The sequence below is a fragment of the Theropithecus gelada genome, chromosome 3, assembly GCF_003255815.1.
Source record: "Theropithecus gelada isolate Dixy chromosome 3, Tgel_1.0, whole genome shotgun sequence".
Classification (NCBI taxonomy): domain Eukaryota; kingdom Metazoa; phylum Chordata; class Mammalia; order Primates; family Cercopithecidae; genus Theropithecus; species Theropithecus gelada.
In genome coordinates this window covers 159,688,950-159,709,619 of record NC_037670.1, presented here as the reverse complement: position 1 = coordinate 159,709,619, position 20,670 = coordinate 159,688,950, and the positions used below count along the sequence as shown (strand labels likewise).

Genomic DNA, 20,670 nt, shown 5'->3' with positions numbered 1-20,670 from the left:
CTCTGGGGCCAGGCACACTCTCTGCATTCCCTTGGGTTTCTAAAGAGCCTCTTCCCTCTTTTTGCTTTGGTCTCCTCATATTTTTAATAAAGTTTTAAGTGTTGAAAAGTAGTGTACTCCAACTGGGCAGATTGTTAGTGACATGTCATTCAGAATTGTGCCACAAACTTAGGAGCCGCACAGAACCTACCAGAGGGCCCCTGTGGTTGATTTTTTAGGAGAGGACTCGTGTCTCCCTCTGACATCCTGTTAACTTAGAATTGTATGAGAATTGTAGCAGCAGCAGCCAGCAGTAGCAAGGACACATGCAGATTCATAAGAAGTGAGGTAACCAGACAGCCTGTGAACTTGCTCCCAGGGGACCTGGGCACCACCTTGGAGCCGAGGACCCCTTCCTTTAAGACAGTAATAGATGCTGTAGCTGCCACCCTGAGCCCCAGAGAGACTGAATGATGCTAAACTCACCTTCCAAGGCAGTGCTACTTCTTATTAAAATGATTTGTTTCACTGCTCACAAGTCATATGGCCTTTATGTTGAACACATTGTTTCCTAACGCTGCTGGAAACTCGAGGCTCCTACTTTCAGTTGGTTCCTGTTCCAGATGTTCAGTTTGTTCTGTTCTGCATCTGCCTGTAGAAGTGCTCTGTGTTCCCTTTGGGTCTCTCAGACCTCTCAGGCCTGTCAGGGTCGCACCCGAATTCTTGACCTCCACCCCTTGCCACATCCATCCCTCCCCTCATAATTTTCCTTACTTTGGCAAGTGTGCCTCATCTAGAAATTTGGGATCTTGGCCGGGCGCAGTTGCTCATACCTGTAATCCCAGCACTTTGGGAAGCTGAGGCAGGTGGATTGCTTGAGGCCAGGAGTTCAAGTCCAGCCTGGGCAATGTAGTGAGCCCTTGTCTCTACAAAAAATTTAAAAATTAACCGGATGTGGTGGTGCTCACTTGTAGTCCCAGCTACTTGGCAGGCTGAGGCAGGAGGATTGCTTGAGCCTGGGAGGTGGAGGCTGCAGTGAGCTAATGTGGTGCCACTGCATTCCAGCCTGGGTGACAGAGTGAGACCCTGTCTCAAAAAAAACAAAACAAAAATTAGGGTTCTTCCCAGACCTGTCCTTTTCCCTCTGCTCACACAGTCCGTCCATAAGCAAATGCTGCCAGTGTGTTTCCAGTCTGACCACTTCTCTGCATTTCCAGGGACATACTCTAGACCTATCTCTTGTGCCCCTCTCTGCCCACTGTCCTCTCTACTGGTTTAATTCAATTCCTCTTAGTTCGTAGCATCTTGTATTTTCCTCCAAAGCTCTCATTACAATTTGTAATTATGTGTTTACTTGTGATTTTCAAGGTTTTAATTAAACATTGAATACATACAAAAGCATATTGAAATCATAGGTGTATAGTATAATGAGAAGAAAAGCAGTACAGTGAGCACCCGCAGACCCATCACAGTTTATAGAGAGCATCACCAATACTTTTAACTCTTGTGTAGCCCTTCCCAATCTTGGTCTTTTTCCCTTCCAGAGAGAACCTGTCTTGAATTTTGACATACTGATGTCTTTTTTTTTTTTTTTTTTGAGACGGAGTCTTGCTCTGTCACCCAGGCTGGAGTGCAGTGGCACAATCTCGGCTCACCACAACCTCCACCTCCTGAGTTCAAGCAATTCTTCTGCCTCAACCTCCCAAGTAGCTGGGATTACAGGCACCCAACACCACATCCAGCTAATTTTTTGTATTTTTAGTAGAAATGGGTTTCACCATGTTGGCCAGTCTTGAACTCCTGACCTCGGGTGATCCACCCACCTCAGCCTCCCAAAGTGCTAGGATTATAGGCGTGAGCCACTGTGCTCTACCTGCCTTACATTTTAAAAATTACTTTACCATGTTATTACATATCCCTAAACAACCAAATTTTTGTTTTGTGTGTTTTCTGACTCCATATAAATAGAACCACAGTATATGTGTTTTTCTAGAATAGCTTCTTGTATTCCAGGCTGAACACTGCTTCCCTAACCTTGTGACTTGCTTCATCCTCTGGCTGCCTTTGCTGAGACCGGGACATTACCTCTCCATGTAATTGGCATTCCTCTGTTGTCTTTTCTCTCTGGCTGCTTTTAAAATCTTCTTCTCTGGCTCCCTGGGTGTGGATTTTCTGGTTTTTAAGTTTTAAAATTTATTTTTTTAAAGTTCTGCTTGGGATTTGTTTTCTGAATCAGAGGATTTATGTCTTTGTTCAATTCTGGAAAATTCTCAGTCATCATTTTTTCCAGTATTGCGGTTCTCTGATCATCTCTTGCCTTCTGAACCTCCCATTCCATATGTGTTAGAACTTGCCTCTTCCTCTTTTTTGTTTCACTTTGCGGCATTCTTGATAAGAGTTTCTTCAGTCTATCAGTTTGCTAATCTCTCCTCTACTATACCTAGTCTTCTGTTTCATCTATTTATTAGGATGGTAATTTAAATTATTGTATTTCTCATTTTTAGAGGCTCAGCTTCATTTTTTAAAACCTGCTTTGTTGTGTTTATAGTCTCTCATTTTTACCCATATTTTCAATTCCTTATTTTATTTTGTTGAACAATTGAATGTGCTTGTATGTTGTGCGTTATAAATCTAATGTCTGAAGTTTTTGGGTCTAATTCTGCTCTGTTTCTGTGGGTGCTGGCTCCTTTTGCCTTATTTTCCTGTTTCTTATGAATTGTGATCATGGTGTTTCTTGGGCTAGTATCTCTGAGAGTATTTTGAGGTTTGGGTTGGAGGTACATTTCTTTGGATTTGCATTAGTTTTTGCCAGGTTCCTCCCATGTCAGGGCTAGTTTGTGGTTATGAATTTGCAGGGAGGTAAGTTTTCTTGTTATCCCTTTCTGTGAAGTAAGTTTATTTCTAGTTCATTCCTGCACTGAAGGTATAGCTCTTTGGAGTCCCAGCTCCGTGTGACGCTTTCTTTTTTTTATTTTATTTTTTCTTTTTCTTTTTTTTTGATTATACTTTAAGTTCTAGGGTACACGTGCACAACGTGCAGGTTTGTTACATATGTGCGGTTTCTTATCGTCTGACCTTGGACAGGTCACACATTGTTGTCTCCAGGCTCCTGAGCTCTTCATGGGAAGCAGAATGGGAACTTGAGTCACCTGGATCTGATTAATGCCCCATAATGAAAGGCAGCTTTGGAGTGCGCTAGTTCTCTGCATTCTTGCTTTCTCTTAGTTTTGGCCCTAGAGGATTCTTTTATTTGCCAGCTCAGTACTCTGTGTGTATTTTAAATAACATTCTATCTTGCATTTGTAATTTCAGGAGGATTATTTAGGGTTCCCAGGGTTCCATATTGTTTGAAATGATAATGTTCATTCATTATGTAATTAATAGACCTTATGTTCTATGAGGTGGTTTTGTTTGCTACTATATTTCTAAGTGTTTCTGTGGGGAGCCATAGGGCAGGTTTATTAGTGTTGTCTGTCATCAAAGGTGGTTGACGAAGTGTTATTTTCTGAGAGCAATAAGACTTTTCAATGAGAATTTGCTTGGAGTGCATTCTGGTGAAGTGTAGGTTGCTAAGATATGTATTATTTATTTTATAATGGAGCAAGCATGGATTATTATCTATCTATGGAAACCAGAATAGGCACAGAGACCTTGTTCTCAAAAGAGCACAGAAGGTCACTGGCACAGCACTTTGGCAAAGGCTCAGATCTTTCTGATTACGTAAATTTCCAGATTACATAAGGGAGGAGCTGGTGGAAAACCCAGTCTGGGGCACCTGTCTGCATTGGAATAAGCAGCATGCCTGGGCTGAGTGAAGATCTGCTACTGGCATTTTTGTTTTGTTTCAATAGCTCCAGTTCTCCCTGGATCCAGAACCCATCGCTATCAACTGTACAGCCTTCAATCACAACGGGAACCTGCTGGTCACAGGGGCAGCTGATGGCGTCATCCGGCTGTTTGGTATGCAAGTGTGCTCATAGCAATCCTTGATACCTCCTTAGATGTCCCAGGCATTTTTTTTTTTTTTTTTTTTTTACCAATGTTGGATTTTTTTTGCCAGCTGGGCCAGAGGCTTTTGCAAAACCCTGACTTCAGATGCATGTACTAGAGCTTAACTTTGGTCAGCGTTTTCAAAACACCCACGATAATAGACATGGGAGGGGGTGGAGCTCAGCGGTCCTTGAGTCTTGAGTTGTTCCATCTGAGTCCTTGTCACCCATGTGAAATACAGGAGGGCACACAAGAGTACTGCCGTCCTACCCACTTGCTGTGGGTAGTTCCTTCTCAAAAGCGTCAGAACAGGGCTCCTTAACCAGAGGCGTACATCAGAATCACCTGGCATGCTGTGCACAAATCCTCAGGTTGGGTTTTGTCCCCAGGAGACATCCCCAGAGCCTGGGCTGGGGAAAGGCAACTGTATCTTTAAGAGATTCCCAGGGCGCCCATGGGGAAGTTACAGAGGGTAGTTTCTTGGGTGTCTTGCTAGACTTAGGGCTCTCCAGATGAGTTCCCCCCAGGGAGTCCTGAGCCTCGCTTCTGACCTGGTGAAAGAAGCTGCCTCTGAGGCTCAGAAGCAGCCTGACATCTTGGGCAGGGGCAGCTTTATGGTGCTCACTGGGTCCTGGGTGCCTGCCCTTGGCCTCAGAACAGCTGTCAGCCTGAGTAGAGGGTGAGGGGGCCTCCTGCTGCAGGCAGATGCCTTCTTCAGAGCCCTGGCCAGGATGTGAGTGACGGTGTCTCATTGCCTCAGACATGCAGCAGCACGAGTGCGCGATGAGCTGGAGGGCCCACTACGGGGAGGTCTACTCTGTGGAGTTCAGCTATGATGAGAACACCGTGTACAGCATCGGCGAGGACGGGAAGGTATGCAGCCACAGGATTCAGATAAGAGAGCACTGGGATGACATGTGGGCCGGCTGCAGGTTGTGGTCATACCTGTTATTAGCTCTGCCACCTGGGGCCTCTTTTTGCAGCTTTGTTATCTGTAGAATAGGGATAAACTAGTAATTCGTCTTACAATCTTTGTGAGGTTTCAGTGAGTTCAGCGGGAGTTGGCTATCCTTATGAAAGGAAATACCAAAAATGACTTATCTTACCATAGATGGATCTGTGGGGTCTGGATTTAGGGCTGAGTTTGCTTTGATGGGCTTGGTAATGAGTGATCCCAGGACCACTCATGGATGTGTAGAGTTTGCTGAGTGGCTGGGGACAGCTTCTTAGATGCCTACAGACCCCAGCAGAGCCCAGAGATGTAAGAAGGAAGCCAGAAAAAAAAGGAAAAGTAAATGCCCCTGGTAGATTCCCTCAGTGGAGGGTTAGGAACTAGGAATAGTGACCACCTCAGAAGGGGAGCTGGCAGGGGCAGAGGTGTGAGAAGGATGCCATTTCCATGTGTGCCTGCCTGGACCTTTTGGATTGGACACTGTCTTTTTATCTCTTGAAAGGAGTAACTACAAAATAAATTCTTCATTTGAAAAGTTTGGGAAGGGACGTTGACATTAAAGCTCGACTTCCTTCTTCTGTGGGATGCTCAGTGAAGAGGTGGTCACAGCCAAGTAACCTGTCCATGGGGTAGGCTAAGGGATGATGTCTGCTGTGGTAAGGAGCTGAGTTTATAATGGCATCGCCCAGTGTTCAGTTGATTGTATGCCTGAAACACTGGAAATATATGTGGAATGTGTCCTCTGTACCTTGTTCCTAGGACAGAAAAATCTAGTTGGGTCTAACTCTGATGATGATGATAATAATAATAATAACAACAACAGGTCACTTGAAGCATTCCTCCTGCTTGAGAGACCAGGAATCCAGGCAAAGCCACTTGCTGTCCCTTTTCCTCTCCTAGGGTCAGGCCAGAGGGAAAGAGAAGGGTTGGACTTTGATGTGAAGTTGCTGCCTCTTTTTCTAGATTTTCTTCCCTAAAAAATGCTTAAATCATGTTGGCCAGAGATAGGACTTGTAGACCTGTCACCTGCTTTTCTGCCTCTGGCACTTGAAAGGCTCTTCAAGGATGTCAGCATTGTGGCTGGGGGAGGTGGGCCGCCCTCTCCAGCCTCTGCTCTGGGGTGGGTTCTTGCTCTTCCTTGAGGCCTGCATTGGCCGGCTCTGCTGAGAGCATCCTGCTTGTGCCCTGTGACTGCAGTTCATCCAGTGGAACATCCACAAGAGTGGCCTCAAGGTATCCGAGTACAGCCTGCCCTCAGACGCCACGGGCCCCTTTGTGCTATCTGGATACAGCGGCTACAAGCAGGTTCAAGTCCCCAGGGGCCGACTCTTCGCTTTTGACTCGGAGGGCAATTACATGCTGACATGTTCTGCCACAGGCGGCATCATCTACAAGGTAACTGGTGGTTGGGGGTGGGAGGTGGTGGTATCGTGGTGGGCAGGGATTCCATCCCTGGAGGTCTGGGTCATGTCTGCTGAGCGTGGCCCTCTGTCCCCGAGCTGCATGGCTGTGGAGATGCCTTTGACAAAGGATAGGCAGCGCCTAGAGCGGGGGTGTCCAATCCTTTGCCTTCCCCGGGCCATGTTGGAAGAAGAAGAATTGTCTTGGGCCAATTCTTCACACTTCTTCTTAGTGTTAGTGGGCTAACACTAGTGATAGCTGTTGAGTTTTAAAAAAATCGCAAAAAAAATCTCATAATGTACTTACAACACAAATTTGTGTTGGGCCTCATTCAAAGCCATCCTGGGCTGCATGTGGCCCGCAGGCTGCAGGGTGGACAAGCTTGGCCTAGAGCCTCCTTGCTGCAGGCCTGGCCAGGGCTGCTTTGCAGCTCAGGTGGATAGAAAAGATGGCACTGGGGCATGAGACCCCTATTCTCTCTGCTCATCCTTGACCAGATTCTGCCCTTTCTCTGCCTTCTTTCCTTGGGAATAGCCTGTTATAGAAATCACTCAGGAGTAGGGAGAAGAGTTGGGGAGTGTTGGGATGGAGGAACATGCCCCCAACCAGGTCCCAACTAGGTTGTTTATTTTAGTACTCTAATCTGGTATAGATTTATTAATTTATTGAATGTCCCGTGGGTCAAGTATATTCCAGTCCAGGTTTTTAAAAAAAGTTTTAAATTTTTAATTTTTGTGGGTACATCCATAGGTATATGTATTTATGGGGACCATGAGATGTTTTGATTCAGACATGCAATGTGAAATAAGCACATCATGGAGAATGGGGCATTCATCCCCTCAAGCATTTATCCATTGCATTGCAAACAATTCAATCACACTCTTGATTTTAAAATATACGGTTATTATCGACTACGGTCACCCTGTTGTGCTATCAAATAGTAGGTCTTATTCAGGTCTTATTCATTCTTTTTATTTTATTTTAATTTTGTACCCATCCAGTCCATGTTAGAGACAGAAATTTGAGGGCATGATTTGTCAAGCCATAGTTTAAGTTGTCCACATTGTTTTCTGCCCCCTCTTTACACGTTTGTTTTAGCTCTTAAGTCAGAGCTTATTTCATGTATTTTTAAGTGTCTTCTGTTTCACTGGTGTCACCTAGACAAATGATGGGGATTTGTGTCGTAGCCTAAGCTTCTGTGTCTGGTGTCGAGTGGGTCCATTCTCAGCCTGTGTGATACTTTTCAGTTATTTGCCCAGTGGTGGTGTTTGTGTAGGATCAGAGTCCTTCAAGGTGGGATATTCTCACCAGCTCTTGCTGCCACAGCTCATTGACCAGTCAAGGGCATGTGTTTTGGATGGCAATTTTGTGCTGGGCATTGGACCAGGCACTGTGGAGTGTATGAAGGACATATAGAATATGATCTCTGCTCTTTTGGGGTGCACACTCAGAAAGAGACACAGTAACAACAAAGGAGAGCAATGCGGAGTTGAGCAGCTCAGGGAGAAGAAAGCTGTCTCAGTGGGGACTGTGTCCTTGCGGGAGGTGGGAGGCTGTGGATTGGAGGCCTTGGAACCGGGAGGAGAGGACGAAGAGGAGTTGTTGGGTAGATGGAGAAGAAAGCAGGTCTTGGGGCCCCACATGGGCAGAGGTGAGCAAGAGCTCACAGTGAGGCAAGGGGCACTGCCCGTGCTGAGGTGGGAAGTGGGAGCCTCCTAGACTGTAATCTGAAGTGTGCACCGCAGGACCTGCGCTCGCTGTGGGTTAGGCTCCTCTTTTCTGTGGAGCATGATTCTGTCAGTTGCCCTTGCCCTTTCCTTCAAAATTAGCTCCATCATTTCTCATAACTGATATTTCCCAATGGAGACACTAAAACGCTTTCCGTTTACAAGCCTGCTCTTATTTTATTCTCCAGAGGTTTGTTTTTGTTGCATTTTTGGTGGGCTGTTCAGTACTTTGCTCTCTGTATGGATATATGTGTGTATGTGTTTTATTTTTAGTCATGCAGCCTTTGTCATTTGATCTGATCAGTTCATATGATTGGCAGTCAGACTTGCTGTATGACCAATTAGTTGGTGGAAAGATTTTCCTCTGTAGAATTCTTTGAATGTGAATAATGAGATCTAATTATTTAAGGAATATATTGAACTTCAGGTCCCACTTTTATAATCTATAAACAATGTAATTTATGGTTTTTGTAAGTGTTTTCTCCACGATGGCTGAAGACTGCGTTGTCTCCTGCTCACAGTTGCTATACATAGTGGTACTGATAAGAATTCGGTTCGCTCCCAGCTTCCCCTTCCCCGTTAGTGCCCTATCGCACAGGATCGCTGGCTAGCTAGTGCCGGGGTTCAGAGAGCCATGTTTCCGCACTAACTGAAGGCTCCCCTGCGCCAGCACTGTTCTGGGTGTGGCAGGCTGGCTGAGGCCCTACTCCCCTGCAGCTTGCATTCCCCGGTATGGGAGTGAACCTTCAACCAATAAGCAGATTCATGAGCACATGTCAGGTAATGAGAAGTGATGCTGTAGTGAGAACAACCAGTGTGCGTGCAAGCAGCACCAGCCCACAGCAAGTTCAAGGCAGCTGAGAAAATGCCTTATTTTAAAGAGCTGCTCAGGGACTTGTTTTCCACTTCAGATGGACCACCTGTAGTTGGGAAAGTGAAAGCATTTCCTGGTTCAAGAAGTTAAACAGACTTTCTAGAAAGGTGGGCATGTGTGCCTGGCCTCAAGCACATCCTCAGGTAGGCCACTGAAAGTGGATCAAGTATGTGTAAGTGGTGTTTGCTGACACCTCCTCCTGTTTCCTGTCCTCTTGCAGCTGGGTGGCGATGAGAAGGTTCTGGAGAGCTGCTTGAGCCTGGGTGGCCACCGAGCCCCTGTGGTCACCGTGGACTGGAGCACTGCCATGGACTGTGGGACCTGCCTCACTGCCTCCATGGATGGGAAGATCAAGCTGACCACCCTCCTGGCCCATAAAGCCTGATGACCTGCCCCAAGGGCCACCCGATGAAGCAGTATTATCCGGGGTAGGGGGAGGAGGTATAGGACAGGAAAACCAGGTGCTCCACTCCATCTCCCTGCCAGTGCAGTGACTCTGCAGGGAAAGACTGGCAAGGAGGGTCAGGCACTGCTATCTTCGGTGACTGGAATGGGACCCACGTGGAGTAGGTGGCATATGCTTCCCAGAGACTGGTATCATGGCTGTGCCAGAAGTACATGTGAGACTATGGAGGAAAGCTCTGGAAGAAGGAGAAACATTGCAGTGGCTACTGTGTTGGCTCAGAAGAAATTGACAGTATTTTGTATATATATGCCCATTTTTCTTTTTCTTTTTTTAAAAAAGAGAATGCTCTTATGGTCCCCTGGTGTCTCTTTCTAGGATGTGTGTCACTTTGCTTCAGTGACAGCCCTCCCACCCAGCCTGGCTCTGCTGGCCCGGAGCTGAACCTCTCCAGGCTCTCCTGTTGCTTTGCCATGGAGCCAGGTCAGCTCTCTGTCTGTTCTGCTGCGTAACAAGGTTTGGCAGTTCCTGTTTCTCTGGGCTTCAGTCAAGGCCACAGAGTTCTTTTTCTTCCCTGAAAGCTGGCAGCTTTTGTTACAGAAGATTCTCAGGATGAAGGCGGGGGCTGAGGCCTCTGCCACTGGCTTCCCCTTTCCATCCAGTGGCTGCTGTTTCCCAAGATGGGCTAAGCATTCCTTATCTAAAATGCTTGGGACAGGAGTGTTACAGATTTTGGATTTTTTCAGACTTTGGAATATTTGCATATATACATAATGAGGTGTCTTGGTAGGTCTCATGTCTAAACATGAAATTCACTCATGTTTTAGATATACCTTATACATGTAGCCTAAAGATAACTCTATACAGCATTTTAAATAATTTTGTACATGAAACAAAGTATTGATTGTGGTCAGGTGTAGTATTTTCTACTTGTGGTGTCATGTTGGTGCTCAAAGTTTTGGAGCGGGGCACGGTGGCTCACGCCTGTAATCCCAGCACTTTGGGAGGCCAAGGTGGGTGGATCACTTAAGGTCAGGAGTTCGAGACCAGCCTGGCCAACATGGTGAAACCCCATCTCTACTAAAAATACCAAAATCAGCTAGGCGTGGTGGCAGGTGCCTGTAATCCCCGCTACTCCGGAGGCTGGGGCAGGAGAATCACTTGAGCCCAGGAGGCGGAAGTTACAGTGAGCCAAGATCACATCATTGACCTGCAGCCTGGGCGACAGAGGGAGAACACAACTGGAAAAAAAAAAAAGTTTTGGGTTATGGAGCATTTTGGATTTTGGATCTTTGGGTTAAGGACGCTCAACCTATACCTCTTTCATTTGGTGGCTCCTCTCCTTCCTCCAACTGAACATCTCTGCGGAAAGGTGACGGCTGCCTGCCCCCCTCTGCTGGCGAATGGTGAGGTCAGAGCAAGGGGGCCAAGTTGCTGCTGGTGGGCACCTGGGGTTAAGGCCAGCCCAACTGTGGCTGAGCCCATCTGTAGCTGAGCTGAGCATCGACCAGCTGTGTCCACACCCTGCCTGAGGCGTGCCCTCTCCTCCCTGGCTGGGGTGGGACCTTGAAGATGCAGATCCTCCCAGGAGGTGAGGAGGAACAAGAGACTCACTCCCCTTTTCCCTCTTGCCTTTCACAGCTGAGGCAGAGCTTATGGGGGGAGTCACTATGGGAGTGATGGGCCTGGGCTTTGGTCTCCAGTGCTTAGCAGGGGTGACCTTATCACTGAGCTGGGAAAGGTGGCTGCCACTAGTCATTTTAAGTCTCTGAGCTCCAGCCCAGTTCTGGGGGCACAAGTCTGGAGTAGGGATACTCCTAGTTACCTGCTTGTGGAAAAGCACAAAGAAACTTTTATCAAAGCCTTGGCTCTGTTCTGGGAGTTGAGGGAAAAGTAGGGAGGTATTTAAGTGGCTTGATTATGAGAAAACACCAGAGACAGTAGTAAATAGTTATTTACTGATTTTTACCCATTTCTACCCTGGCAATCCTCCCTGCAAATGAAGAAAACCAAGACTTCTTCATTTATTATTTTTCCCCATCTTCTGTATTGAAACAGTGATCTTACTTATCTCACCCAGTGACTCTGTAGGACATTTAAAAAGTGGTCATGGGTTTCACTGGAGTGACCATGTATTAATGTTTCCTCTCTTCATCTCAAAGTTTCTGTCTTACTACCTTTTCTCTCCCCTTAATACTATCTCTACAGCTTGCTGAGATGCTTTAAGGATCACAGAGACACAAAGAAGATTTGAACCTTGTACTCCTCCCATCCCACCTCTTCTCCCTCCTGGGTGAGCGCTCGTCCTCAAATAAAGCATGTTGGAACTTCAGCTTATCTCTCTTTCCATAGACCTGCATGGCATCTGCCTAAGAACCCAAGCAAGACTCTTCCATTGTCTTGGTTGAGGGCGGCATAGAAGAAAACCTCTTTACCAGTCCCAGCCTCAGTTCCCAGCCCAGGTGTTGACCCTCAGCTCTGGGGAGGGCTGCACAGAGAGCCTTGCGGGTACACTTCCCCACTTCCTCCTTCTCTTCAGATACCTGCCGTTATTTGCCTCTTCTGCTCCATGGCCTCAGGCCTTGGCTGTGTTCTGGGAGTTGAGGGAAGCATTTGAATGGGGAGGGCCTCATAGCCAGTCCCCATTCAAATGCTTTAGCGGTTCAACGTAATCTTTTGAAGTATGTATACATTGTGGAATACAGACAATGTAGAATGATTAAATCTAGCTAACTGACATGTGCATTACCTCACATGATAAATAACATTTTAGCTGTCAATTAAAAAAAAATCCCCCAAGCCTCCAAATGCTTTGGGTGCTGACTCCAATCTGTGCAAATCACACAGTTCAGATTCCTGACCCCTGCTTGGGGCGGGAAGCATCTCTCCCTTCAGATAGCTCATTTCAGCTGGCTATGGAAAGAGATTTTAAGGAGAGAAATGTGCAAGGGGTTCTTCTGTTAAAGAAAAACTTAGTCAATGATACCTATTAAAGCACAGTAAAGACTACCATCTCGGTAGGTATAGGGACCACTGCAATGGGGTCTTGCATGGGGGAGACAGATTGGGCTCAATTCCGAATACAGCGTGCACAGTGGGAATTCACAGCCAAGGAGCAGGGTGGGGGTCTGTGAATAGAAAATTACTAAGCGGAGCCATCAGGGTAAGAGAGATTCTGGTGAAACTGACCTAACAGGACTCTTGCTGAAGACATGCTAGGGCAATAGACCACTCGGGGATGGTGGAGGGTGAGGAGCCTGATAAGGCTTGGAGGGTGATCAGATACCAAGGGGAAAGGAAAGGGGTTTTTTGCTAAGACTGGATTTTACAAGGAAGCGTACAGACTGGCCTTGCAGAAGACTCAGAAGCCTGACTGAAGCTTGGACAAGTAAAGCCTCTTTGTCAGTTCCAATTGCCAAGGATTTTTTTTTCTATAAGTGACAAAGCAGAATAGCCAATTATTTTCTGTTCCTTTATTCACAAGGAAAAGATGCTTCTCCACCCCAGCCCGTGAGACCTGGGCTTGTCCTGGCTCACAGTGGGGACCCTGGAGGTCAGTGACCCTAACCCCTCAAGGCAGCGGTGGCGGGGGAAGCAGGTCCTGCCCGAGACTGCCCTCCTGAAGAGCTACGTGGACCCCAGTGTGGCAGTTCGGTTTGTGACCTGAAGGCACTGAGGCCGCCCCCTTCAGCCTTGCTATCTAGACACTGTCCCATGCGGCCAGGGGCTGAGGGGCTGAGGGGCAGAGATCCAGCTGTGTGGGTGTCGCTGCTGGGGAGGAGCCGCAGGTGCCGCGCAGGGAGGGAGTGCGGTGTCCGAGTTCGCTGCGCCTGGGTGTCGCCAGCACCCATTCTAGTTGCTGATTTTTTTGCGAACCACGTTTCAGATTGCTGTCCTGAGTTCCCATTTTAGGGCCAGATCTTGTCAGATCATCCTTTCAAACTGAAAATGCTGCTGGGGAAGGCCTCACTGGCCACTGCTTGCGGGCGTTTCCAGTCTGGGCTCCGGCATCCTTTGGGCTGTGTGAAGCCAGGAGTGTGGTTTTCAACTAAAACTCAGCACTGACGCCACGTTACCGTGGTGGAGCCCAGCATCCAGCAGGACATGTGGGCAGAGGGTACCCCTGGGGCCACATTTGCAAGGCCTCCTGTCTTGAAATGTTGCTAAAATTAAGGGACAAGAGAGACCGAAGAATGGGATGCAGGAAAGTTTTTATTTTTAGGTGTATATCAGCTCAGTGGAATTGTATCCAGATGTTTCATAGGTTATTACTTCAAGAACAGCCTGTAACCTTATGATGTGGTAGAGCATATAAATTGGGGTGCAGTATCCCCATGACCTATTTTGTGCCTAGGCAGCTGGCCCATCGTATTTAATGATTTTTTCAGGAGGCCATTCATTATTTTCCTAGTCTCCTATGTCTATGTCTTTTTTGATATTTGTATTTATTTTTGAGATCATGCTCCTTTTAGTTCCTTTATTCTCATTATAGACTGGATATCCTAAGAGTTCCCCTTGCTTTAGAGGAATTAGAAAGAAGGATGGCTTGATTCTCCTACTTCCTTTTGCTTCTATGCTACCTCTGATGTCCTTTACAGTGAATAATGGCCACCTTGTCTGGGGCCCACACAGCGTCTAAGAGTTGTAAGATTTCTTCTTTAATTTCTTTCCCTCCAGCAGTTAAGAGTCCCCTTTCTTTGTAAATGGCTCCATGGGCATGTAATGTAGCAAAGGCATACTTTGAGTCAGTATAGATGTTAACTGTCTTTCCTTTGGCTACTAATAGTGCTTTAGTTAGAGCTATTAATTCTGCTTTTTGTGCAGAGGTCCCCGTAGGGAGGGCCTGTGCCTCTGAATTTAGAGTCACCACTGCAAACCTGGCTCGGCAGACCCCTTCTGATATAAACTTGCTTCCATCTGTGAAATATTCAATATCTGGGTCCTTAAAGGGTTGGTCTCTTAAGTCTTTCTGGCTTGAGAACACCTCATCTACTATGTCTACACAATAGTGTTGGGGAAACCGGTCTTGCAATTTGGGCATTTCTACAGGCAACAGGGTAGCCAGGTTGAGTATTCGTGGTTTTTAAAGTTATGTATGGATTTCCACATAAGAGCCCTTGATATCTTAACATTCTTGGATTAGATAGCCAGTGATATCCTCTTTGCTCCATTAAGGTGATCACTGTGTGTGGCACCCGTATTATTAGCTTTTGTCCTAGAATCAGCTTCCCAGCATTTTCTGCCAGCATGGCAGTGGCAGCTAATGCTTTTAAGCAGGGGGGCCACCCCAGCGCCACAAGGTCTAACCGCTTTGATAAATAGGCTACTGGTCGATACCATGATCCTAATGTTTGAACTAAAACTCCTGTAGTCATTCCTTTTCTTTCATGGACAGAGAGAAAGAAAGGCTTAGTCAGGTCTGGCAATCCCAGGGCTCAAGCTTGGCTTAAGGCCTTTTTGATCTCATTAAAGGCCTTCTCCTGCTCATTACCCCATAGGAGGGACTCTTTTTCTCCCCCACTTTGTGGCTTCATACAATGGCTTTGCCATGAGTGAAAAGTTCGGCATCCAAGTACATCAAAAGCCTGCTGCCCCTAAAAACTCCCTTACTTGTCGCCGGGTGACAGGAGTGGGGAGTGCACGTATGGCTTCCTTCTGCCCACTGCCGAGTTCGCACTGCCCTTGGGCTGCTAGGAAACCTAGATATCTTACTCTTTTTGCATAGACCTGAGCTTTTTCCTGAGATCCTTTGTAACTTGCCTTCCACAGAAGGTGAAGGAGATCTTTGGTGCCCTGGAAGCAATCTTCCTTGATAGGTGCTGCAAACAAACAAATGATCATCAATGTATTGTAACATACACACTTGTCATTTAGTGGGACAAAAGCCTTAAGGTCTGATGCTAGTGCCTCTTCAAAGAGAGTGGGGGAGTTGTTGAACCCTTGTGGGAGCCTGGTCCAGGTGAATTGTATTCCTCCCCACTGGAATGCAAAAATAGGCTGACTTATTGGAGCTAGCCTGAGGCAGAAAAAGGCATCTTTTAAGTCCAAACAGGTAAACCAGGTGGCATGAGCAGGAATGTGGCTCATCAGTGTATATGGGTTGGGCACCACCACATGTAAGGTAACAGTAACTTTATTTATGGCCCATAGGTCTTGCACAGGCCAGAACCCACCAGACGGTTTTTGCACTGGTTAAGAGTAGAGTATTCCAGGGTGACTTGCATTTCTTTATGATCCCATGTTCTAGTAGCCGATTTATGTGCTTGGTCATTCCTCACACTGCCTCTATAGACACCTGGTACTGGGGAATGCGTACTGGAGTTGCACCTGGAACTAACTCTACTACCACTGGTGCCTGGTTTATGACCAATCCTGGAGGATTGTCTTCTGCCCACACCTCAGGTATTTCAGTGACTAGTTTGTCAAATATTCTGTCCATAAATTCAGACAGCCTGTATGTCTCTTTTATGTATAGCCTCCATTCCTCAGCCTCAGGGAGGGTAAGAGTTAACATCATAACTTTTGGTCAGCTTAGATCCAGAGTCATGTTTCCTTTCGGCCTGAAGGAAATTTGTGCTTGTAGTTTCTGAAGCAAGTCTCTCCCTAACAGGGGCACTGGACAATTTGGCAGATATAAGAATTCATGTTGGACTTCTTGTCCTCCAGTGACACACCTTCTGGATTGACAGGCCTTTTCTCTCATACTCTGGTTGCCCCAACTATAGTAGCATAGGTTTTAGATAGCAGCCCAACGGGCTGTGTCACTACCAAGTGTTCAGCACCTGCATCTACCATAAAATCCATCTGTTGGCCTCCCACTTTCATAGAGACCAGGGGCTCCTGGAGGCCTACAGAGATGGAGCCCGGTCTGTCTCAGTCCTTATATTCCTCAACTCCTGCTAAGCTGACCAGATCGGCATCCAGCTTTAGAACAACGGCTAGCGGCTGCAGGCCTTGGGCAGGCGTCAGGTCCCTAGCTGCTGCTTTCTTCTTTTCTCTTTCTGGACATTCATCCTTCCAGTGCCCTTTCTGTTTGCATTCTTGCACATTGATCCCTCTCAAGCCTAGGCCGGCCTTCAAACCCTGGCCTAGCTTGTCCTCTACTGTGACCACAACCATGTCTGTGTCCTTTCACAAAACCAGTCTCTCTTTGAACTAGAGCAGCAGCCAACAAATCAACCTTTTCCTTGGCTTTGCGCTTTGCCTCTTTCTCGGCTTCCTCCTCTGGCTAATACTAATACCTTAGTAGCTACTTGAATAAGCTGGGTAATACTCATAGCCTCAAAACCTTCCAACTTCTGAAGCTTCCATCTAATGTCACCTTGTGCCTGGCCCACAAATGCCACATTAACCATGCATTGATTCCCTACAGCCTCCGGATCAAATGGTGTATAAAGCCAGTATGCTTCACAGAGTCTTCATAAAATTCACTGGGACTCTCATCAGCCTTTTGGCGTACCTCTGAGACCGCTCCCAAATGCGTTGCCTTTTTCCCTCCAGCCTTCATTCCATTAAGGGGTGCCTCCCGATACCTCTGCAGGTTTTGCAATTCTTCTGCCTGGATTGGATCCCAATTTGGATCTGCTTCTGGGAACCTCTTCTGTGCATACTACTTAACAGGTGCATTGCTTTCTAACCACTGTAAGGCTGCCTGAGTAATTCTCCTGGCATTCTTCTGTATTGAACAATATTAAAAGTAGCTGCTGACAATCAGGCCAGGTAGGGTTATGAGTCAGAAAGATGGACTGCAGGAAGTCGATGACAGCCTGGGGCTTCTCAGTATAGGAGGGTGTAAGCTGTTTCCAGTTTAGGAGGTCAGTGGCGGAGAAAGGCTAGTAAACGAAAAGGCATTGCCCTCCTTGTACATTATTCTGTTTATCATGATAAATTTGGCTTTGTGTCTCCCAGAGAAACATCTGCAAGGCTCGGGTGCGGCGGGGTGCTTCTTTAGTCTTTATAGGTAGGGGCTCTGACTCTTCCCTGTGGGGTGACGCCTGAGGCTCACTCTCCTCTGAGCTTGATTCCTCAGGGGCCGTTTGTGGGGGCCTGCAGAATAGGTTTTTCCTGTTTTCCTTGCGTCTTTTCCTTTCCTTCCACTGTCCCTTTGGGTTCTAGTGGCAGGATCTCGGCTCACTGTAAGCTCCGCCTCCTGGGTTCACCCCATTCTCCTGCCTCAGCCTCCCGAGTAGCTTGGACTACAAGCGCCTGCCACCGTACCTGGCTAATTTTTTGTATTTTTAGTACAGACGGGGTTTCACCGTGGTCTCGATCTCCTAACCTCGTGATCCGCCCGCCTCAGCCTCCCTTTAGGTTCTTTTACTGCCTCAGATCTGGCACAAACTACCAGGGTCTTACAGTAAGTCTCAGAATAGGCTTGTAGCCACTTGGGGCGAGTTTGAAAGATGCTCAGCCAGGAGTCAATGTATGGGAACTGGTCCGGGTACCCAGGCTATTCTCTGGCTCCGGTTATTATCCTAAACACACAATTATCTATCTGTCTATCGTCCCTTCGGCGGGTCACCCAACATTAAAAGAAGTCCAATCTATTTCACAGAGAGTTCTCAATCTCAGAGGGGTTAATTTAACTCCATAATCTCCATTAAAACCTTTCTTGAAATTTTCCCAACATACAATCCAATGGAGTAGGCTTTGATGCTTTTCCTCCCATTTTGCCCTTTGTGATGTGCTTTCACTCTCACTTTCATTCCTGGACTGACCAGACTGGGTCCTATTATGGGAGGGGGAGGTTCGGGCACTGCTTAGCTAGGAGAGTACCTTATTCCCACTACAGCCTGCTGCAGCTGTAGGGCAGCTCCTGTTTGCCGGATCCGGTGTCCTACGTCTGGCTCGTCCCACATTGGGAACACACAGTCTGTGCTGAGATCTGTGTCTCCCCACGTCACGCCCCGCGTTGGCCTCTGCCAAGACTGTCTCTTTCACACAATTTCATGCACCTCCTCCGTTCCCAGTTGCTGACCTTTAGTTAAAGTGGCGAAGCCTCTCTTGCCATGTTCAGTTTCCTTTCACCTCCCCCATTCCCAGTTGCTATCCTTTAGTTAAAGCGGTGAGCACCTCTTGCCACTTTGGTTCCCTTTCCTGACCAATCTGCGAGCCTCTCTCACATCCCGCATCAGTTAGGGTGTGAGTTTCATCCGAATGAACGGGTCTCTCCCATTGTCTCCAGCCCCTCTGGGTCAGACTAGTTTTAGTTCTCACCCCTGGAAGGTGATCAGGCTCCCCTTCCGTCCTTATGGGATAGGTCCTGCCTTAGGGCCCAAACCGTATTACCATGGTTCAGATGGCTGCTCCTGTCACTGTCCAGCAGTCCCTTTTTACTGGTTCTGTTGCGCTGTCGGGAAGGGCACTGGGGCCGGGGAGGGCAGATCCCCTTCCAGGCCGAAAGTCGGTGCCAAGGGTCCCAGGTCTCCCCTGCCTTAGAGCCTCAGTCCCACAGGCAAAAGAGACAGAAATCTGCCGTCTCCAGTCCTAGATTTCGGCACCAGAAATGTTGCGGAAATGAAGGGACAGGAGAGACCAAAGAATGGGATGCAGTAAAGTTTTTATTTTTAGGTGTATACCAGCTCAGTGGAATTGCATCCAGAAAGTCTGAGCATAGAACAAAGAAAACAAGTGCCTTTTAAGCATTTTGAGGCGGGAATTACGTGAAGCAGGAAGCAGGCTTACAGAAGTGAGAACAAAGGCCATTAATTATCTTGTGATACTCTTGCAACATATCTTACATCTCTGGGAAAACTTGGTTTGCAACTTACTCTTATCTGTCTTGTTGAGAGGTGACAATGTGCTAGCAGCCCTGGCTCTTGGCACCTCCTTGGCCTTGGCGTCCACTCTGGCGGTGCTTGAGGAGCCCTTCAGCTTGCCACGGCACTGTGGGAGCCCCTCTCTGGGCTGGCCCAGGCTGGAGCTGGCTCTCTCTGCTTGAGGGGAGGTGTGGAGGGAGAGGCGCAGGTGGGAACAGGGGCTGTGCGTGGTGCTTATGGGACAGCGTGAGTTCCAGGCGGGCTTGGGCTCGGAGGGTCCAGCACTCGGAGGGGCTGGCAGGCACCGCCACCCACGGGCAGTGAGGGGCTTAGCAGCTGGGCCAGCAGCTGCCGAGGGTGTGCCAAGTCCTCCAGCACTGCTGGCCCGCCGACACCACGCTCAAATTCTCGCCGGGCCTCAGCCGCCTCCCTGTAGGGCAGGGCTAGGGACCTGCAGCCTGCCATGCCCAACCCCCCCCTCCACCGTGGTGGGCTCCCGTGTGGCCAGAGCCTCCCCGATGGGCATCGCCCCGTTCCACGGCACCCAGTTCCATAGACCACCCAAGTGCGGAGGAATGCAGGCACCCAGTGCGGGACTGGCGGGCAGCTCTGCCTGCGGCCCTGGTGAGGGATCCACTAGGTGAAGCCAGCTGGGCTCCTGGGTCTAGTGGGGACTTGGAGAACCTTTATGTCTAGCTAAGGGATTGTAAATACACCAATCAGCACTCTGTGTCTGGCTCAACGTTTGTAAATACACCAATGAGTACTCTGTATCTAGCTAATCTAGTGGGGACTTAGAGAACTTTTCTGTCTAGCACTCTGTGTTTAACTAAAGGATTGTAAAGGTACCAATCAGCATTTCGTGTCTAGCTCAGGGACTGTAAATGCACCAATCTGCACTCTGTCAAAATGGACCAATCAGCTCTCTGTAAAATGGACCAACCAGCTCTCTGTAAAATAGACCAATCAGTGCTCTGTAAAATGGACCAATCAGCAGGATGTGGGTGGGGTCAGATAAGAGAATAAAAGCAGGCTGCCCCAGCCAGCAGTGGCGACCAGTTGCAGTCACCTTCCACTTTGTGGAGCTCTGTTTTTTCACTCTTTACAATAAATTTTGCTGGTGCTCAGTGTTTGGGTCCAAGCTGCCTTCATGAGCTGTAACACTCACTGCGGAGGTGGTTTCAGGTTACTTGTGAAACCAGTGAGACCACGAACCCACCGGAAGGAAGAAACTCTGAACATATCCCAACGTCAGAAAGAACAAACTCTGGATTCACCATCTTTTAAGAACTGTAGAAGTTCTTACACTCACAACGAGGTCTGTGGCTTTATTCTTGAAGTCAGTCAATTCCAGACACACTGTGAGACCTTGTAGCTGTGCAGGGAGGAAAGAAAACACAAACTTAACAGAGCTCATAAAATATTTGAAGGGCAGATACAGTTAATGTTTCTTGGGACTGGCAGTTAATATCCTCCTTTAACTTTGGGAGGGCTGAAATTCTTTTCAGCTTTGGGTAATACAGCAATTCATTCTATGAGCTTTTATTTCTTTTACTATAATTTTACTATTAGTACTTATAAGGGAG

At 47.5% G+C, this 20,670-nt stretch overlaps 1 protein-coding gene across 5 annotated transcripts in view; it reads left to right on the top strand.

Annotated features, from left to right (window-relative positions):
- The window catches only part of WDR91 (WD repeat domain 91), a 30,158-nt gene extending 18,500 nt beyond the window's left edge, over positions 1-11,658 (top strand). For 3 of the 5 annotated variants that reach the window (XM_025380296.1, XM_025380294.1, XM_025380293.1), the window contains exons 12-15: positions 3,831-3,939; positions 4,730-4,842; positions 6,119-6,316; positions 9,144-11,658. In XM_025380296.1, coding sequence (XP_025236081.1) covers positions 3,831-3,939; positions 4,730-4,842; positions 6,119-6,316; positions 9,144-9,308 — 585 coding nt within the window. In that variant the 3' untranslated portion in view covers positions 9,309-11,658. The remainder of the gene's footprint in view (positions 1-3,830; positions 3,940-4,729; positions 4,843-6,118; positions 6,317-9,143) is intronic. The other 2 variants (XM_025380295.1, XR_003118662.1) reach the window with 2 other exon arrangements.
- The last annotated feature ends 9,012 nt before the right edge of the window (positions 11,659-20,670 follow it).